General features: G+C 52.3%; 1 protein-coding gene across 2 annotated transcripts in view; it reads left to right on the forward strand.

Annotated features, from left to right (window-relative positions):
- Positions 1–8350, forward strand: part of ANXA6 (annexin A6) — a 45933-nt gene extending 37583 nt beyond the window's left edge. Inside the window, exons 21-26 of one of the 2 annotated variants that reach the window (XM_025867208.2) lie at positions 1102–1119; positions 1902–1995; positions 3134–3229; positions 4678–4736; positions 6064–6186; positions 7935–8350. In XM_025867208.2, coding sequence (XP_025722993.1) covers positions 1102–1119; positions 1902–1995; positions 3134–3229; positions 4678–4736; positions 6064–6186; positions 7935–7994 — 450 coding nt within the window. In that variant the 3' untranslated portion in view covers positions 7995–8350. The remainder of the gene's footprint in view (positions 1–1101; positions 1120–1901; positions 1996–3133; positions 3230–4677; positions 4737–6063; positions 6187–7934) is intronic. The other variant, XM_025867209.2, reaches the window with a different exon arrangement.
- The last annotated feature ends 9876 nt before the right edge of the window (positions 8351–18226 follow it).

An 18226-nucleotide genomic window follows, 5' to 3' on the forward strand; every position in this document is an offset into this window, starting at 1 on the left:
TTAGCATGACTTCCCATCAAATATGTAAGAGTGAGTGTGCATTTATCTTTTCTTATCTAGATAAAAGGAACACTGTTGTAAACAGTATGCTATGCTTTACTTTTTTGCTTAATTTAAGGGAAACACTCCTTATCGGCACTGTAGACTCATTCTTTTTAATAGCTGCGTGGATTTCCATTATTGAATAACCATAGTCTGTTTAACAGATCATCTATTGGTAGTTTCTGGTTTTTCTCTATTACGAAGAATGCTGCAGTGAGCACCCTTGCATGGTATCTTGAAAGGCTTTGGCCAGTGTATCAGTAAAGGCACATTCCTAGCAATGCAATTGCTTGATCAAATGTCACGTGCATTTAAAATTTTGAAAGACATTGCCAATGTATATAATGAAAAGAGCTTTCTAAAGCATAAGGCTATTGTGAAGTTTATAAGGAGGATGGGTTGGGTCTGCCCAATAGAATCAAGTGGTCGGTAAGAGTTTTAGGGAGACAGGCAAGGGCAAAACCCAGTCTGGAGCACACGGGACTGCCTAGATTTTGTTCCCAGGCACTCCAAGGCACTGCTGCTTGCCTAACAGAATCACGTCCTAAGGACTCAGCATAATGCAGTGATCACGTCACCCTTGTAAAATGACTGGAGAGCTGGCATTTTCCCACCTGATTTTGGCTGTGCGCCCCCCCACCAGTCCCCTCCGCTTCCAGCCTCAGCTTCCCTGTCTCTCCTGCCCATAACATAGAGGGGTAAAATGGCAGGTCTCAGACCCCTTGCGGTAAGGGGTGTGGGGGGATTCAGCCCTTCTCTTGTTCTCACTTCTGGGTGGCTCTGTGGAGGCCAGCAGGCTGAGGGTGGAGTCGCCCTAGGTGGCCGGGAGAGACGGGTAGAGTGCCCCGTTCCGTGTCCTCCCCGATCCCTCAGGCGAACACTTTAAAATTAATTCCCAGGCCTATCCCCATTTGGGGTTCCAGCCCAAAGATCAGGGAAAGGTGTTTTCCCTCCTTCCTGCCCACCGCCGCCCCCCACCCCGCCCCTCTCCCAGCCTCCTCGGCCTCCTCTGACTCAAGCCTTCCCTCTCTCCCTCCTCTCTCTCCTCCCTGCTCTCAGGTGGCTGCTGAGATCTTGGTGAGTGTCCTGTTCTTCAGGGGGATTTCCACGGCATCTCTGAGTGAGGGCTGAGTGGCTGTGCCTCTGGGCGGGACTAGCGGCCAGGCAGGCAGTGGTTGGGGGGCTTGCCCATAGGTTCTCTCTCTCCCTTTCATGACTTTTTAGGAGCCCCACTGGGTAAAAAATGGGCCAGGCAAGTGTTTCCCAAATTTCAGCCACTTAACCTCCCACATGATTTGTGCGACATACCACCAGCTGTGGGTATTTTTCTTTAAATGGATCCTTTTTAATCCAAAATGAATTCTTCTGAAGGGAAATTTAGTGTCGATATAAATGGAGCTAGTAGCTGGCTGGAAGATGCTTGTGGAGACATATTTGTGGTGTGTTAACAATATGTTTGCCCGTCTGTCACACTGGGGGAAACACTTGGCTCAGCCATTTTCCTTGCAATGACAGACCCGCGTCCCCAGAGGGCCTTTCAGGAGGGCGTGAGAACAGGAGAATTCCGAGTCCCCGTGCCCAGTGCCTGTTTGCCCTCCCTTGGGCCCCAGTCTTGAGGTCCTGAGGCCAGAGTGGAAGTGCCCTGTGCTGAGCACCCGCTGTGTCAGTCCAGAGGGTTCCTGGAAACTGGAGGAGGGGATGCGGAGGCTGAGGAAGGAAGGGGCCAATGTCAGCCTCCTTAGGTGGGTTGACCCAGCTTCTGACCACCCGCAGCCTAGTCAAAGACATGAAAGTGCATAATAACCAAGGCTTTCTGGTGTTTTCCCTCCCAAATCCTTGCCCTCACCTGGGATCCGCAGGAAATAGCAGACACACCCAGTGGAGACAAAACTTCCCTGGAGACCCGTTTCACGACGATCCTGTGCACACGTAGCTATCCGCACCTCCGGAGAGGTGAGGTCTCAATCCCTCCCTTTTCCGATGCGGCAGGAAGGTTCCCAAATCTGATGGGAGCCTCTCAGCTCTCTATGACAAGAGAAACCAGGTGTCCACCCACCCATTCCTTACCCCAGCAACGGAAGATTGTGGCCGGTGGGGAGTCTGGTCCTGGCTCTAACACTCGGCCTGGGGCCAGCTCCCTTCACCTCCTTAGGGAAGCAGGTGGGATGCCTGGGATACAGAATGGCCGGTGGGTGTCACCTCCAAGGCCACTCCAGTAGATTGGTGGTGGCTGCCTCCAATGCTGCACTGAGGATTCAAAGGTTCAGTGTCATGGCCCTTTGGTGGTTATGTCTGCCAGGAACAAGGCAATGAGGCGTGCTGAGGGCACCAGGACCACCTACACGTCTTGCAGCCCCAGGCAGCCACATGAACAGGGCGCACCTGACATTAGGTGCTCATGAAGTGGCCTGGCCACTAGGACATTGATATTTTGACATGGACTTGCCTGGCATTGTTCAGTAAAATACTTAAGGTGCTAGCATAGTGGCCGGAAGAATGGACTTAGGAGCCAGATTGCCTTGATTTGAATCTCCCACTTATCAGCTGTGTGACCTTGGGCAAGTCAGTGAATTGGGATTTTAGTTCCACCTCAAGTGATTGTTCTAAAGATACGAAAAATATAATGCATGAAAAGCACTTAGCATAATGCCTGGCACATGGTAACTTCCTCAGCGTCCTCGTCATGATTACTTACGTTAATCTCTATCCCAACTTGACACAGGAGGAAGGGGAGGCCCAGAAGGGAGAAGGGGTTCTCCCAAGGTCATTCAGTGAGCTCAGGGCAGAGCCTTTACCGGGACCCAAGCTCCTTTTGCTACCCCAGCTGAGGTTCCTAGAATGCGTCTAAGGCTCTGGGGCAGCATCTGACTTGACACAGATTTGGCTCTGAGACCAAGGCAGCCTTGAGGTCAGAATTTCTCTCCCACCACGATCCTGCCTCAGGCCTGGGCTGCGAGCATAACCTGCTGACCTTTTCCCTTCCCTGGGGCACGGCCTGGGAGGGGAGCTGGGTGGGCAGGGAAAGGGTGATCTCTCCCCTCCCTCTGAATTGAAGTTCACCCCCCACCTGTGGGGCTTCTCTCGGGGCCAGTCTTCCAGGAGTTTGTCAAGATGACCAACTATGACGTGGAGCACACCATCAAGAAGGAGATGTCCGGGGACGTCAGGGACGTGTTTGTGGCCATTGGTAACTGATGGGACCAAGGGAAGGAGAGAATGGGTGTCCTGGGAAAGGGCTGGGGGCACTGGGAACGTGGCCAGATTCACTGGACAAGTGTGGCCTTGGCAGCTTCCTGAGCTCCTAGTATTAGAGAATAAACCCCAGCACTGGGGGGGGTCCTGCCAGCGTGTGGTTGGGGGCGAGGGGTTAGCATAAAGACTTGTTCCGGGCTGCGGGGCAGGATGAGGGAACAGCTCTCCCCAGGAGAGGTCACAGGGAAGGCAGTGGCAAGGCAGGGAGGGGCCCAGTGTTCTGCAGGACTAGGGTGTGCATGTGCGTGCGAACACACACACACACACACACACACACACACACACACACACGCATACTATACATGAGGAGCTGGAAAGGTTGGTTTTCGATGTGAGCTTTCCTGTGGGTTCCTGAGCCGGTGCATGACACATAGCCCGAGTGACTGTGCCTTTGGAGTGTGCAACCCCAGCCTCTTGCCCCTGCTCTCCTCACAGAGGTACTTTTATATCCAGAGTCATTCTGGATTTCTGATACAGGTGTCTGTGATTCCTGATCCTTAAGCTGCCTGAGACATCCCCCTGTGTGGGCCCTGGAGCCTTGAAATCCAGCAGCTGCCAAAGGCTGGAGCCCCCCAGGCCTTGAGAAGGGGCTGGGACTGGTAGAGCCAGGCAGCATTATGTGTGGTGGGGGTACGTGGGGAGCCGGGGCTGGCCATGCAGCTAGAGTGGGCAGGCTCCGGGGCAACACTCAGCCCCAGGCATGGGCACAGTGCCTTAAGTCACACCTACAGACAGTCATTCTCCGGCTTACTCTTGCGCTACATCAGTCACTCTCCACCATGAGGCTGCACCAGAGTAGGGAGACCAACAATTCTGGTTTGTACTAGAACCAGGAATGTCCCTGGCGGAGTGGGACAAGTTGGTCACCTCCTTTCAGAGTTGCAGTCTGAGCACATCTGGGATGGGCCATGAGAATTTGCATTTCTCCAAGTTCCCAGGTGCTGCTGCTAGAGCCGTCCAGGAACCATGCTTTGCGAACCACTTCGCAAAATATTTCTTGGATCTGAGTCTGTGGGGTGGCACCTGAAACCCAAGTTTTAATCAATTTCTCCCGGTGATTCTGAGGCCCTTCGAAGTTTGAGGCCCTGTGCCTGGGGTTAATGAGGAGTTTCTTCCCTTTGAGTCCTCAACTGACCTTGGTTAGCTGCGAGCCCCTGGGCAGGAAGTGAGTTGCAACCCAGTGAGAGCCAAGTCGAGGGACGAGCCAGAGGAGGTGGCATCGGGAAGGAGGAGTGAGGGTCTCAGGCGCTGAGTATGACCCTGGGGTTGGCCATGACCTACAGCCCGGGCTGGAGGGAGAGGAGGTTGGGAGAAGACAGCCCAGCCCATCGTCTGGGCACACCGCCTCTGACCAAGTTTCCTGCATCTCTCTCTTCCTCCCAGTTCAAAGTGTCAAGAACAAGCCTCTCTTTTTTGCCGACAAACTTTACAAGTCCATGAAGGTAAACAAACTGTTTGTTCCTTTCCCTTCCAGCCCTTCTGCCTACCCACAAACACAGATGTGTGCAGTCCCCTCGGTCAGGACTGGTGGCCACTGTTCCTACCCCCTTGATGTTTATCAGCGTCTGCCCCGTGTCTGGCTCTAGGATAGTGATTTTGTCCCCTGGCGAACATTTGGCCATGTTCAGACGCATTTCGGTCGCCACTACTTGGGGAATGTTGCTGCTGGCTTCCGATAGGACGAGGGCAGGGGTGCTGTTAAATCCTACAGTGCACAGGACGGATCCCCAAAACAAAGAATGACATGGCCCCAGAGGCCAAGGTTGAGAAACTTGCTCCGGGGACACTGGGCTGAGTAGGACTCAGTCTCTGCCCTCTTGGAGCTCACAGTTGAGCAGGTGACACAGTGTCTCCTGTGACAAATGATCACAAAGATAGCCAGTGCTGGACAGTGGGACTAGCCCTGGCTTCCTGAAAACCCAGGTTGCTCTGGCCACCCTCTCAGCCCAGCGAGTGGAGACTCAGCTGCTGACAGAGCCTGGGCAGGCTGTTTGGTGGGAGCGAGCCTGAGACCCCTCTCCGCCTACAGTCCCCAGACATAACGGCCATTTATTGAGCACTCGCCTTTGCCAGCTTTGACTCCTAAGCTGGTGGTGTTGAGCTCCCTTGGAGCAGAAGGGCCCACACATTCCATGTCCTGTGCCTGCTCCTTGGGCCCCCTATTTGTCTCCCAGGGCTGCTTTAACAAATTACCACAGACTGAGTGATGATGGAAATTTTACTTTCTCGTGGTTCAAGAGGCCAGACGTCCAAAATGAAGGTGTTAGGTTCCTTCTGGAGGCTCTGAGTGGAGCACTCTCCCATGTGTCTCTCCTAGCTCCTGGTGGTTGCCGGGAATCCTGGTGTTTCCTGGCTTGTGGATGTGTGCCTCAGGCTCTGCCTTTATTTTCACATGGCCTTCTCTGTGTGTATAACCATGTGTCCTCTTATAAGGACACCAGTTGTTGGATTTGGGGCCCACCCTAATCAAGTGTGCCCTCAATTCATTACATATGCAAAGAGCCTATTTGCAAATGAGGTCACGTTGTAAGGTTCCAGGTGGACAGAATTTTGGGGGCACACCATTCAACGCTTACAACTCTTGTGTCTGGCCAGTCCTAGGCACAGGGGAATCTGGGTGACTATTTGTGGAAGACTAGTTGAGGCAGAATATCTCTCCTGGTTTGGGAGGGAAAAGGAAGACAAACAGATGGACACCCACGAGTTCTTGCCTGACCTGACCCTATTTCCCCTCCTGCCCTGTGTCTCCCTCTCCCCTGGCTCCACCAGGGTGCTGGCACAGACGAGAAGACCCTCACCAGGATCATGGTCTCCCGGAGTGAGATCGACCTGCTCAACATCCGGCGGGAGTTCATTGAGAAATACGACAAGTCTCTCCACCAAGCCATTGAAGTAAGGGGGAAGGGCTAGAGATGAGTGGGGAAGGGTGTGAGTGTCACATCCCTGACCATGGGATTACAAGTCCTTTCTATTTCCAGTCTTTTTCTCTTCGAGTTCTCTCTGACAACAGAGATGCTGATAAATGAAAGACCTACTTCACTGTGTAAAATAAATTCCAGATGGCTCAAAGGTTTATAATGAAGGACTTCTAAATAAAATAGCCCGTTTGGGGGGGCTTTTTAAAGACAACTTTATTGAAGCACAATTTATATACCATAAAGTGCACTTATTTTAAGGTACATTTAATATTTTTTAGTAAGTTTAAGGAGTCATGCATCATCGCCACAATGCAGTTTTAAAACATTTCCATCACTGCACTAAGATCCCTTGTACCTGCTTACTTATTTCCACCCTTGCTGGTAGGCACCCATTAGGTGACTTTCTATCTCTATAGGTTTGCCTTTTCTGGGGTATTTCATAGAAATAGAGTCAAGTGATCTGTGATCTTTTGTGTCTGAGTTCTCTCACTTACAGAGCCCATTTTTTTTTTTTTGTCTTAGAGGTTGGCCAAGTTCTTGAGGTTTGATACTGTGCTTGGTTGACAGCCTGTGGGAAATCTCACAGCGGCTTCACCCAGACTTGGTGGGGATGTACAGTGGTAGCACATCTTTGAAGGGTAGTTTGGCAGTTTTCAGAAATTTAAACGCATACACTTTGAACTTGGTGATTCTGCATATGGGAATTGATCCTACAGACATAGCTACACATGTTCCCAAAGATGTGGAGGAGAATATTTATGCCAGCATTGTTTACAGGAGCAAAAGACTAGAAGCCTCCATACAGAACTGGTTAGAGAAAGTGTGGTACATCCATAGGATAGGATACAATACTACCACGAAAAAGCATGCGGAGGCTCTATCTGCTGAGTTGGGATCTTCTCTAAGTCAAAAATGTATGTCCCAGAATAGTATGAATGCTATGTGTCCATGTGTGTAGAAAAGGGACATTCTACACCTGTACTTGTTAGTATATGCACAGACTGTTGTTGGAAACCCAGACAAGAAAATGGTCACCGTGCCTCTCTCTTGATTTGGGGGAAAGGGGGTCAGGGATGGGAGATTTTTATTGTATAATCTTTCCTTTGACTTACATTGTTTATAATAATGATTTTTTAAATCAAATAACAAAAATTATAAAAGAAAAACAGCATATATCATAAAAATGACAGGAGCCACTGTAGAGGAGGGAGAGTCTGGCCTCCCATCGCTCTACTGTAGGCCAGACATTGTGATGTGCCATAAAGACAGTGAGGTTCCCATAAAATCCTACAAGGGCCTGGCACTCGGTAAGTGTTCCATAGTGCTTGTTCAAATGAGTCTGGTTCACACATGTGTTAATGGCTGTGGGAGGAGGAAGGCAAGAATCGAGGGCAGGAACACTTCGCAGTGGAGGGGGCATCAGAGGGCAGGCAGGATTTGGGGGTGGTGCAGAGGGCGTGCTGGTCAGAGGCATGGTAGGTATTAAAGTAGGAAGATGAAGCAAGATGCTCCCAGAAGGGAGAGGGGAGGTGAAGCCAGACCCCAAAAGGCCTTGAAGCCAAGCTGAGAGCTTGGCCATTTTCCTGAGGGTAGTGGGGAGCCACAGAAGGACAGAGTCACATGTATGTGTTTGGGAGACGTTACACTGACAGCGGTGGGAGGAAGGGGCATCAAGGCCATCAGGATTGTTTTCACTCACTGCTCTCCCTCTGCTCCTGCCAGGGTGACACCTCTGGAGACTTCCTCAAGGCCCTGCTGGCTGTCTGTGGAGGCGAGGACTAGGGCCACCGGCGTTGGCCAGCACCTCTGCCGAGAAATGGTCATCAGCACCAGCCGCCATGACCAAGCCTGACTGCTCCAGCTCTAGAGACTAAGGAAGGGAGGGGGGAGGGGGTCAGGGGTGGGCTCTTGTCTTCATTTGGGGTTTAGGGAAGGCTTCCACTCCCACAGGCCACCGAAGGCCCAGCACGGTCACCCCTGCTCCCGTGGGAGCAGCTGAAGAACCGTAGCCACAAACGCCGTCCATCTCCACTCCCCGGCTTCCTCGTCAGCCCTTCTCGGCTTCCGTCCCTCGCTGCAGCCACTGCCCTGGTTTGGGCTTTGTCAAATCCAGAAATACTGAGCCTCTGTCTGTGAAACGAGTGGAGTGTGTGCTTTGAATGGGTGGTGTGTGGTGGCCGGTACCAGCTGAGTGTTCGAGGGGAGGGGAGGGACGGTCAGTGTCTTCCTGCCAATTGCCAGGCCTCCCACCGTTTTACTGCCCACCCCCATCCAGGTTTTTGCGCGAGAGGTGGAACCAGGAGTCTGGATACCTAGGTTCAGATTTGCATCCGCACGCACGTGCTTTCCAGCTTCTGGCCAATCTCCTTCCCTCCCTGAGTCTATATTTTTCTTATCTACAGAATGAGAGAGTTGGACAAAAGGATGTTGACTTTCTCTTCTAACATTGACATTGTAGGATGTGCCCCCAAATCATCCCCTTTCCACCTCCCTCTTGAAATAAAAACAGACCTACAGACACACGAACACATTTCCAGGGGGGATCTGTGTTTTTGACTTAGACCTGCAGCCCGAGGTATTCACCCACCCAGGAGTAAGTCCTTGCCCCCTCCTGTCACCTGAGAATCCCAAGAGAGAGCCTGAGCGAAGGCTGGCCCAGCCCCCTCCAGGGCTCCGCTTCCCTGGCATCCCTCTGCTGCCAGGATGTTTCTCTGCATTCTTCATCCATTACAACCCAACCCAAACTTCCTCTTTTGAGCTCTTCAGGGGCATCAGATGTGATCATGATCTGGGGAGGCCTGTGGAAAGTTTCCCCTTTGTGAAGATCACTGATAAACAGCAGGCTCAACTGCAGCTTCTCGGTGTCCCTTCCGTGAGCTGTGTTTCTGCTCTGACACTTGGGTGTGAAGCTGTCCCCCGAGTGCCGTGAGGGTGTGGGCTGGCTGGAGGGCCCTTCTCCCTGGCCTGACTGGCCTCACCTCTGCTGGCAACTCAGAGCGTGTCTACGGTAGTAGCTGCCCGGGGAACACAGGGTTTGGGCCAGCCGCTGACCTCCCTGGGCATCTGGACAGCGGGGGTTGGGCCCACCAGTTTTAAAGAGCCCCATCTTCATCTCTGCCATAATGAGGCTGAAAGCAAGAAGGTTACCTTGTTCTTCCCTCCACCAGGCTGTGAGCCCGAACACCAGGAGGGTCCGCTGAGAGCTTTTTGGGGGGATTTGCCCAACTTCACGCAACTGTTACCAAAAGATAAATTAAAGCGGTTAAGAGCTGTGGAGTCAGACCTTTGCCACAGCCAACTGGCCGTGAGCATGGCATTTCTGAGTCTCCAGTTCCACCCGTCCCCTAGCCTTTGAGGAGGGAATGAGGTGACGCCTGCAAGCGCTCAGCGGGGGGCTACCCTGCCTGGACTCGGCTGTCAGCACCACCAGCCCGGGGGCAGGCCCCATTGTAGGAGTTGGTAAGTGGATCCCGAGATGATTTCTGAGCTCTCTTGTCCAGAAGTCAGCTGCACATCAAGAGACATCCAAAGACAAACACGAAAGTGCCTTAAAATTTTGTGCCAAGGAGAAAATAGCTCTAGAGTCGAAAGGAAAGAGCAATGGAATCTGAGGGAATAGAAGCGGGAGGCCCCCTGAGGCCAAGGGGAACACACAAGCAGAGCAGGAGTTTGTAGAATGCCCAGAAACCAGGAATGAGAGCTCACACTGAGCGCTTGCAATGTACAAGACCGCTCTAATTCCTCACCGTGCAGTTTTCACTTACTTTTCAGTTAAGGTGGGCTGTAGTCTGGGATCGGTCTCTGGTAGGAGGGAGACCCTCGGGGTTTGTGGGGCGAGGCAGATGAGATTGGAAATGGGAGTTTGCTCCCTCCAATTACAGAGGCCGTCAGGATTTTCTCCTAGAACGCAGGGGGGGCCTTCGGAGGTTCTTGAGAGGAAAAGTATGTGGCTAGCCACCCACTTGAGAAAAACGTGTGAAGGAGGGCTGGCCAGTTGGGAGGCTGTTGTTACAATCCCACTTGGGGTAAGACCAGGTGCCTGCAGAACAAGCCACATTTCCCCCTTGGAGTTGTGGCAGAGGGCGGAGCGGCCGCTATTCTGAATCCCGGGCGCCTCCTCTGGTCATTCATGCAGGCAGCTTATACTGACCGAATGCCCCGCCTGTTGCTAAAGCTGTAACACCACAGACTGCTGTGTGCTGACCCCCAAGAGCTGACACACGAGCGCCCCTCCCACCCAGCCTTCTCCAGAACGCGGGGTTGGGTGACTCCAGAGATGGTTTCTGTGGCCAAAGTTCAACGGAGACAAGTGGCAGGGACTAAATTAAAACTAAAAGGAAAGAGAAAGCAGAAGCCCAGACCGCTGCTGTCTCGAAGAGGGAGAAAAGGAGGACGGTGGCGGTGATCTCAGTGTGGAAGGGGCCCTCGGAAGGTCTCACCTCCCTCTCGCACCTACAGACAACTGCCACTTCCACAGAGGAAGCGACTGGCCCCGGGGCACTTGGCGTTTCAACGGAAGACTGAGCTGGAGCCCTGCAGTCTTGCCCGGCCCGACCTCCCACTGCCCTCCCTCTTGCCCCGGACCCCGGCTTCTCCCTCCCGCAGTGGCACCCCGCCCCGCCTCTAGCTCCTCGCTCCACCCGCTGCCTCCACTCCTGCCTCCACTCCTGCATTTTCCCTAATGAGGGAGCAATTCTCAGAAGCTCTAGACCGGGGTGCTCCGACTTCGGTCTTTGGGGCCACAAGGAAATGTCCCAAGTGACCAGCTGGGAGGGGGTTGCCGGGACCCACCGTGGCCACATTTCCAGCCGTCGGAGAGCAGCGTGGGAACAGCTGGCCGTCCGAAACCCCCTGACTGTCCGGTGCTCCGGTTTTGCTGAGTGATCAGTAATCCCGTAATCCCGCGGGAGGACCTTCTCCTCCACAGCCGAGACTTCAGTTGCGGTAGTGCCAGGGTGATCCCCTTATTCTCCTAGTGAGGAATCCAAGGGACCAAGCAGTGAAGCAAACTGCCAGAAGGTACAGGCAAACACATCATGGATGGAGCCGGAAATGGGCCGAGAGCTCATCCAAACCAACGCTCTTGTTTCACGAGTTTGAAAATCAAGGCCCCGTGACCATGGTATTGCTAAAGCCTGGATCTGGGGTCAGCACCCGGGTCTCCTGATTTCCTGCTGGGCTCACTACTGATATGTCCCCCTCCTCCTCCTCTTGGTTAACGGAAGCCAGACCGCACTGAGGATGGGAGGGAGAAGTGTCAAGTTGCCCAACCCGAATTTCAGAACCCCAAAGCAGCAGATCGGTGTTTCTAGCAGGCCTCTGAGACCTCAGATTTCCCCAGGCCGACTTCCCCACTTTACAGCTGAGTTAGGCAAGCAGGAAATTCTAGTTCCTAACTGAGCCCTCTACTCAGCAGTTAATCTATGGAGGCAGGCAGGCCGGCTGGATTGGAAACCCAGCCAACCATTTAGAAGTAGCTAAGTCACTTGGCCTCTATATGCCTTGATTTTCTCGTCTGTAGAATGGGAATCACAAAAGTTTCTATTTCACAAGGTCTCGTGACGCATGGATACCTCTGAGCACACTCTCTGGGACATAATAAGGCACCCATATTGGGTCTTTGGTATTAATACATAGGCTGGATTCCATGTCCTGGAGAAGGACTCGGAGGGGGCGTCTCTAGCAACAACCTCTGATGACCACTGAGTCCCTACACTGTGCCCCTTAACCCCTCGAGAGCTAAGTGGGGAAAGTAAGAGAAAAATACAACCAAGACACACAGCAAGGGGTACCTCGTGCAGAGGCCACAGATAACCACAGAAGGACTGACACAGGATCCTTGGAAAAGGGGCATGTGAAAGGCACCTCAAAAGGTGCGAAGAGATGCCTTCAACAGGAAAGGATATCGAAGGAGAAAGGGAGTTCCAGGCAGAGGCCACAGTGGGAGCAAAGGCCCAGAGGTGGGAAGTGGAGGCCATGGGAAGTGCCCCTGGGGGCCTTGGACCCCACATCCAGGGCGTGAGGACACGGTCTGGGAGGGTCACAGAGAGTCCAGGCTAGAGTGTGGACCTTACCCTCCAGGCCCCGGCCAGCCCCAAAGGTGCCAGGGACAGGGGTAGCGTGAGTAGAGCTGTCCTTTAGAAAGAGGTCTCCGGGGCCAGCCTGGAGAACGAAACCAGCCGGGAGACCAGTGGACAGGCTTGCAGTGTGTCTCAGAAATGGAGGGATGGGGACACGAGCCAGGATGGAAGAAGCAGACATGGAGAAAAGAGAAGAAAGACGTGGCGTTGTGAGAAACCAAGGAAGCTGCCCTATCTGCTGTGGGGAATTAGAGAGGGAAGCAGATATACAAAGCCAGATGTCATCACCTGGGAACCCAGAGGCAGGAAGTGCTTTTAAAAGCAGGTGTGATGCCAGAGGCCGCCAGTGCCTGCTTCTCAGGTAAGGACTGAACAAGTCCTACACCAGAGCCATCTGGGAATGAGCTCTTCCCCCTGAGCCCAGCTGTTGTAGCAGTTTCCAGAACATTCATTTCCTTCTGTGGGATGGTCTCACCCTTCCCAGCTACCACCATCTGCCTATTGTGCTGCCAGCTGCAGTCAGAACCACCTAGCAGCCACCCCATTACCATCACCGTGGACCTTGACCTGGAGATAGCCATGGGTGCGGACAGGATGGCCTGACAGGCAGAGCCGGGAGGGTGGGGAATGGACCTAGAGGTCCCACGCCTGTGCCGGGCCAGTATTTTCCGTTCTCCCACACAGCTGGTATCCACTCAAAGCCCATAAATACTATCTGTCACACACGCAGAATTCCAAATCACTGCCAGTCATACCCACAGGGACACACCGTGTGTATGCAGAATCAGAAAGAAGCACACTGCTGCTAACACACACACAGAAACACATTGCAGACCATGTGGGGAAAAATACAATGATTGCGCCCACAAACACACTGCTCAGAAGCACAGATATTGTCGTCCATACATGTACCACGGGCCACACGGGACTCTCTTCACACAGCTACCTAGACTTGCCTTTCACACGCACTCACTTAGGGCGTGTATGCACTCATACTTTGCTTGGCACACAGCCTTAGTGTGTAGCACACGACTCCAGAAATCAGTGACCTGCCTGCTCTCATGTACATTCTTCCACAGGAGAGCCAACCACCGGAATCTATGGAGGGCAGACTTTGCACCCAACTGCTCTGACTTGAGCCCTGCTCCTACTTGCAGCCCTGCTCAGAGGAGGCAGGAGCAGCTCCTCGGAGAACCAGGCTGCAAGTGGGGTCAGCCTTCGGAAGGAACAAAATCCCTGGGGAGGTCTTCCCGGAGTAGTGAGGCTCAACATGAGTGAGATGGCAAGAGACAGGAGGGAGAGGTTTTTCCCTCAAAAGCCCCCATCCCATTCTGTTCCCTTTTCTAGGAATGTTCTAGAAGCTGGCAGTGAAAGGGTTAACAGTGCCCGGGCCACACACCCTACCCGTGGGCTTTGGAAAACCTGAGTGCAGGGATTTGCCCAAGGGAGGTCAGGGTCACTATCTCCCCATCTGCCTTTAAGCTGTCCGCAGGATAAAACTCCCCAGGTGAGTGAGATGGAAACCCAAAATGAAACTTTGCTGCAGTTCTCTGACTCTAGCCTTGTCACTGTCACTCTGGTCAGCAGCAGCAGCGGCAGCTCCAAATCCACCCTCCTCACGGCTCTCCCAGGCCAGCTCTCCCCTTGGGGGGGTACTGTGTTCTCTTAGGCAAATGTACCTTCCCCTCACCCGGCCTCAGGCTCCCAGCTCTCCTGGGCTGGGAGGCTGTTGCGGGAACAAAATGAGATGCAGCATACGAGGAGCCTGGCATAGGGCTCGGCGGTCAGGCTCTGTCACTTGCCTTCCCCATTTCCCTGTCTCCAGGGCCTCTCTCCCCAGGCCCCTCTCCCATCCTGGGGTCCAGGTTAATTGGAGTGCATTATTTGCATAGACATGAGACCTCACCCCCGGGGAAATTCCCCTTGGTGACCAGGCTTCCTTTCTGAGGTCAGGCCACATCATCAGACGCAGCGCCTTCCTTTCCAGCTTGCCCCAGCCTCCCGCTGCCTTTGGCCCCTATTATCTGGCAGGTGGAGATCCAGGTTCACAGATTTAGTCCCGCCATGTGACCTGGGGGTGCTGTCCGAGAGAATGTGAGTGTAGAGGCTGGGCTGGGGGCCAGAGCAAAGTCAGAAATGATAGATGCTGGAGGACTAGAGGAAAGACTGTAGGCAGGAGGCCGTTGAGAAGCCTAGTAATACTAGCTCTTTCAGCAGCGCCCTGCCTGACCTTAGGCACATGCCTTTCCCTCCCCAGGCCTTAGTTTCCCTTTCTGTCCAGCTAAGGGAGTGGTCAAGATAATCTCTACGTTTTGTTCCAGATCGAATGAGCTAAAAAGCCACTTCCTTTAGCAGCACAATATTGCAACATTTGTCCTTGGATCTTCTTCCTTTGACAAGAACCTTGCAACATACTGCCTTGAATCCATTTCCTTTCCTCTCCTTGGAAAGCACAATTTTGCAAAATGCATTCCTGAATCCCATTTTTTTCAGATGCTGCCAGAATTACATGTACCTCCTCTCCTCATAGTGACTTGGTTTGAGGTTGAATATTTCCTTTCAAATCCACTATGTATACTGTCCTGTGGCCCACAAAACATGGAATAGAGCTCTCTTCTCTCCAGATTCTAAGATCTGTTGTCCTCTTAGTCTCTGATGCTGGTACTGAGAAGGCACTTTCCCTGGAACAAAAAGGGGAACAGTGAGGTCCTGGGACCACCTGTATCAAAAACAACTGTTAGAGGGGCGCCTGGGTGGCTCAGTTGGTTAAGCGACTGCCTTCGGCTCAGGTCATGATCCTGGAGTCCCTGGATCGAGTCCCGCATCGGGCTCCCCGCTCAGCGGGGAGTCTGCTTCTCCCTCTGACCCTCCCCCCTCTCATGTGCTCTCTCTCTCTCATTCTCTCTGTCTCAAATAAATAAAATCTTTAAAAAAAAAAAACAACTGTTAGAAAGGCAGCTTTGAGAGCAGGAGTCACAACTTTGAATCACCTGGGGAGGTTTTAAATGTCAATCCCAGGCCACATACCCCACCCGCCCCAGGTCCTGATATAATTCGCCTGGGGTGGGGCCTGAGCATCTGTATTTTTACAAAGCTCCTCGGGTGATTCTAACATGCAGTCAGGATTGAGAACCTCTGAGCTCAGGCCCCACCCCAGACTAAATGGGTCAGATTATTCTGGCAGACGCTCACATTGATGACCACCTGACCTATGATATTCTTTATGAAATGATCTCAACGGGCACTTCTAGGCACACAGGTATTCCCAGGATTACAGATGGGCAAAGAGAATCGCGACCCCCTTTCACAGATGAGGAAGGTGAGGGACAGAGAGAGGAATTGCTGCTCATGTCACACAGAGGGTTAGTAACAGTAGTGGGCCTGGCCCCTAGTGGAAACTTGTAGACTCTAAGCATTTTTGCAAAAGTCATGGATTTGATGCGTGGGTGACCCAGAGAAGTACCAGCACACTAGGTATCTCCCACTGGTCCATGACAGTGAGTTCTTGGCTGCCTTTATATGAGCAGATAATGCTGACTTTGGAGCTGGAAGACCCAGTAAGGGAGCTTGGGCCTCTCCAACTACTAAGTACTAAGATAACCCCTAGGAGCTTGCTAAAAATGCTGCCTCTGGGGCCCTACTCCCCAGAAAGTATGATTTCTTAGGTCTATGGTGAGATCCAGAAATCTGCCCAGAGTCCTGGACTAGGTCCCTGTGGCATAAGGAATTCCCATCCTTGGGAAGCATTCAGCAGATGGGGAATCAGAACACCCACAGAATCAAATCCATTCATTTGATAAATAAATATTGATTGACTATGATGAGACTGGCCCAGTTCTGTTCTCACAACATCAGCAGGACCAGAGATGTCAGGATGGGAGAGGTGGGGCTGGGCAATTAGGTATCAAAGGAGTGAGCCTATGAGAGGTTCCCTGTGTGTATCCAAATTTCAGCCATCTTTTGAGGTCCAGCATGGATCATGTCTCCCACCAGGTGAGTTCTGCAGACATGACCTGAGTTTGAACTCCAGCTGTGCTATGTACTAGATGTGACTTAAGCCACATCATCCATAAAGCAGGGGTACCTATGTCATAGAGTTCTGATGAGAAAAGCATGAAACAGTTTAAGAGCCCTTAGTATCATGCCTAGTACACGTTAATCTTAAATATTAGCTATTAGTGGGCACCTGGGTGGCTCAATTGGTTAAGTGTCTGCCTTCGGCTCAGGTCATGATCCCAGGATGCTGGGATCGAGTCCAGGATGGCTCGCTTCTCAGCGAGGAGTCTGCTTCCCTGCTTCCTCTGCCCCTCCCCCCTGCTCTCCCTCTCCCTCTCTTTCTCTCTCAAATAAATCTTTTTTTTTTTAAATTAGCTATTAGCGTTATTATTTCCTAACCATCTCGACCTGCCCTGATTTCTCCTTTTTTTCAACTTTTGGACTTCCTTACAGTGTCAAAATGGAAGGTCCCTTAGTGATTATCTAGTCTGATACCTTCACATTATAGAAGGGGAAGCTGAGGACCAGAGAGGGGAAGGGACTTGCCCAGGCCATACAGCAGAGCCAGGACTCAAACTCAGCTCCTCTGATGTGCAGTCCAAGGGCCCCTTCCTCCTTGATGTCCATCCCACGGCCTGAACAAGGAAGGCAACTTCAGGGAATTGATGGCTGAAAGAAGAAGAGGTGTGAGAGAAGGTGGGAGAAGCTAATTGTGCTCAGCATTTCAGCACGGAGAGCCCAGACACGATCATCCCCCAGGACGTGCAAGCCAAGTGTTCCTGCCTAGGGATTCTAGTTCGTGTGGGGCCAGCTCCTTGAGCCTCCTTAGCCCTTCAAGGTCATTCCACCATCTAAGATGCCGTGAGCAGGAACCAGTCCAAGCAAGGCCTTGTGAATTCACCGAGGATCTATGATTACCGTGGCCTGTGGAGAGAAAATGTCATGTTTAGAGGAAACATTGCAATTCAGGAACGTCAGGGCTGAATTACACACTATACTGATGAGGAATCTGAAACCCATTTTCCTCAAGGAAGGGACATTTCTCAATTTCACAGAAGGCCCTGGCTGACCCAGATGGCTGGTCACAGGCCACCAGGGGGCTTCCCAGAGGGAGCCAGGGACAAGAGCACTCTCCCTGATGCCGAGTCATGTCACCATCCTATTCCTGCCCAGTTGCGGATATGGGTGAGGAAGGCCCTGCAAGCTGGTATCAGGACAGAGAGGGGAGCATCTGATACTGTCAGTGTGCGGTGTAATTTACTCCCTGCAGAGAAAAGGGTCTATGTGCAGGGCAGGGTATCATCCTTTGCACCTGATCTAGCACAAGGATTGGTGCTGCTAGTCCTGTAGAACTTTCTGTGTTGATGGAAATACCTGCACAGTCCGGTATGGCAGGCACTTGCCCATGGGGCTATTGAACATTGAAAAAGTGGCCAGTGTGACCAAGGGACTGAGTGCAGTGTGGGAAAGAGCACTGGACTAGGAGTCAGGAAGTCCCTTCATTTACTCACCTGGGAAGTCACTTCCCCTGTCTGGCCCTCACTTCCTCATCTGTTGGGCCAGGAGTTCTTTCCAGCATTCCCCATGGAATCCCAGTCTGGAGAACACAGAAGCAGCAGAGGATTGGATTCAGTGCACTCACCTCCTATTCTCCACCTCCCAACCCCCTGCTCAGGCTGAGCGTGGCCCCTGTGACTTGGCCTTGCTTATCTCTCCAGACTCACCTCTTAACTTCCTCCTTGCTTCACACTCCATGTTCCACTCAAGAGTGAACAATTTTCAGTTCCCTGAATGTATTCTCTCTTTGCATATTCTATTCCCTTTGCTAAGAACACTCTTCCTTGTGCTCTTGCTTGGCAGCTTTCGGGTCTCAGCTGATGTGTCACTTCCTCCAGGAAGACTTCCCAGATCCCAAAATCCTGACTAGAGGCTCCTGTA

This window comes from Callorhinus ursinus, unplaced genomic scaffold (genome assembly GCF_003265705.2).
Source record: "Callorhinus ursinus isolate GAN/ISIS: 27379988/994484 unplaced genomic scaffold, GSC_fseal_2.0 scaffold3, whole genome shotgun sequence".
In the NCBI taxonomy this organism is placed as follows: domain Eukaryota; kingdom Metazoa; phylum Chordata; class Mammalia; order Carnivora; family Otariidae; genus Callorhinus; species Callorhinus ursinus.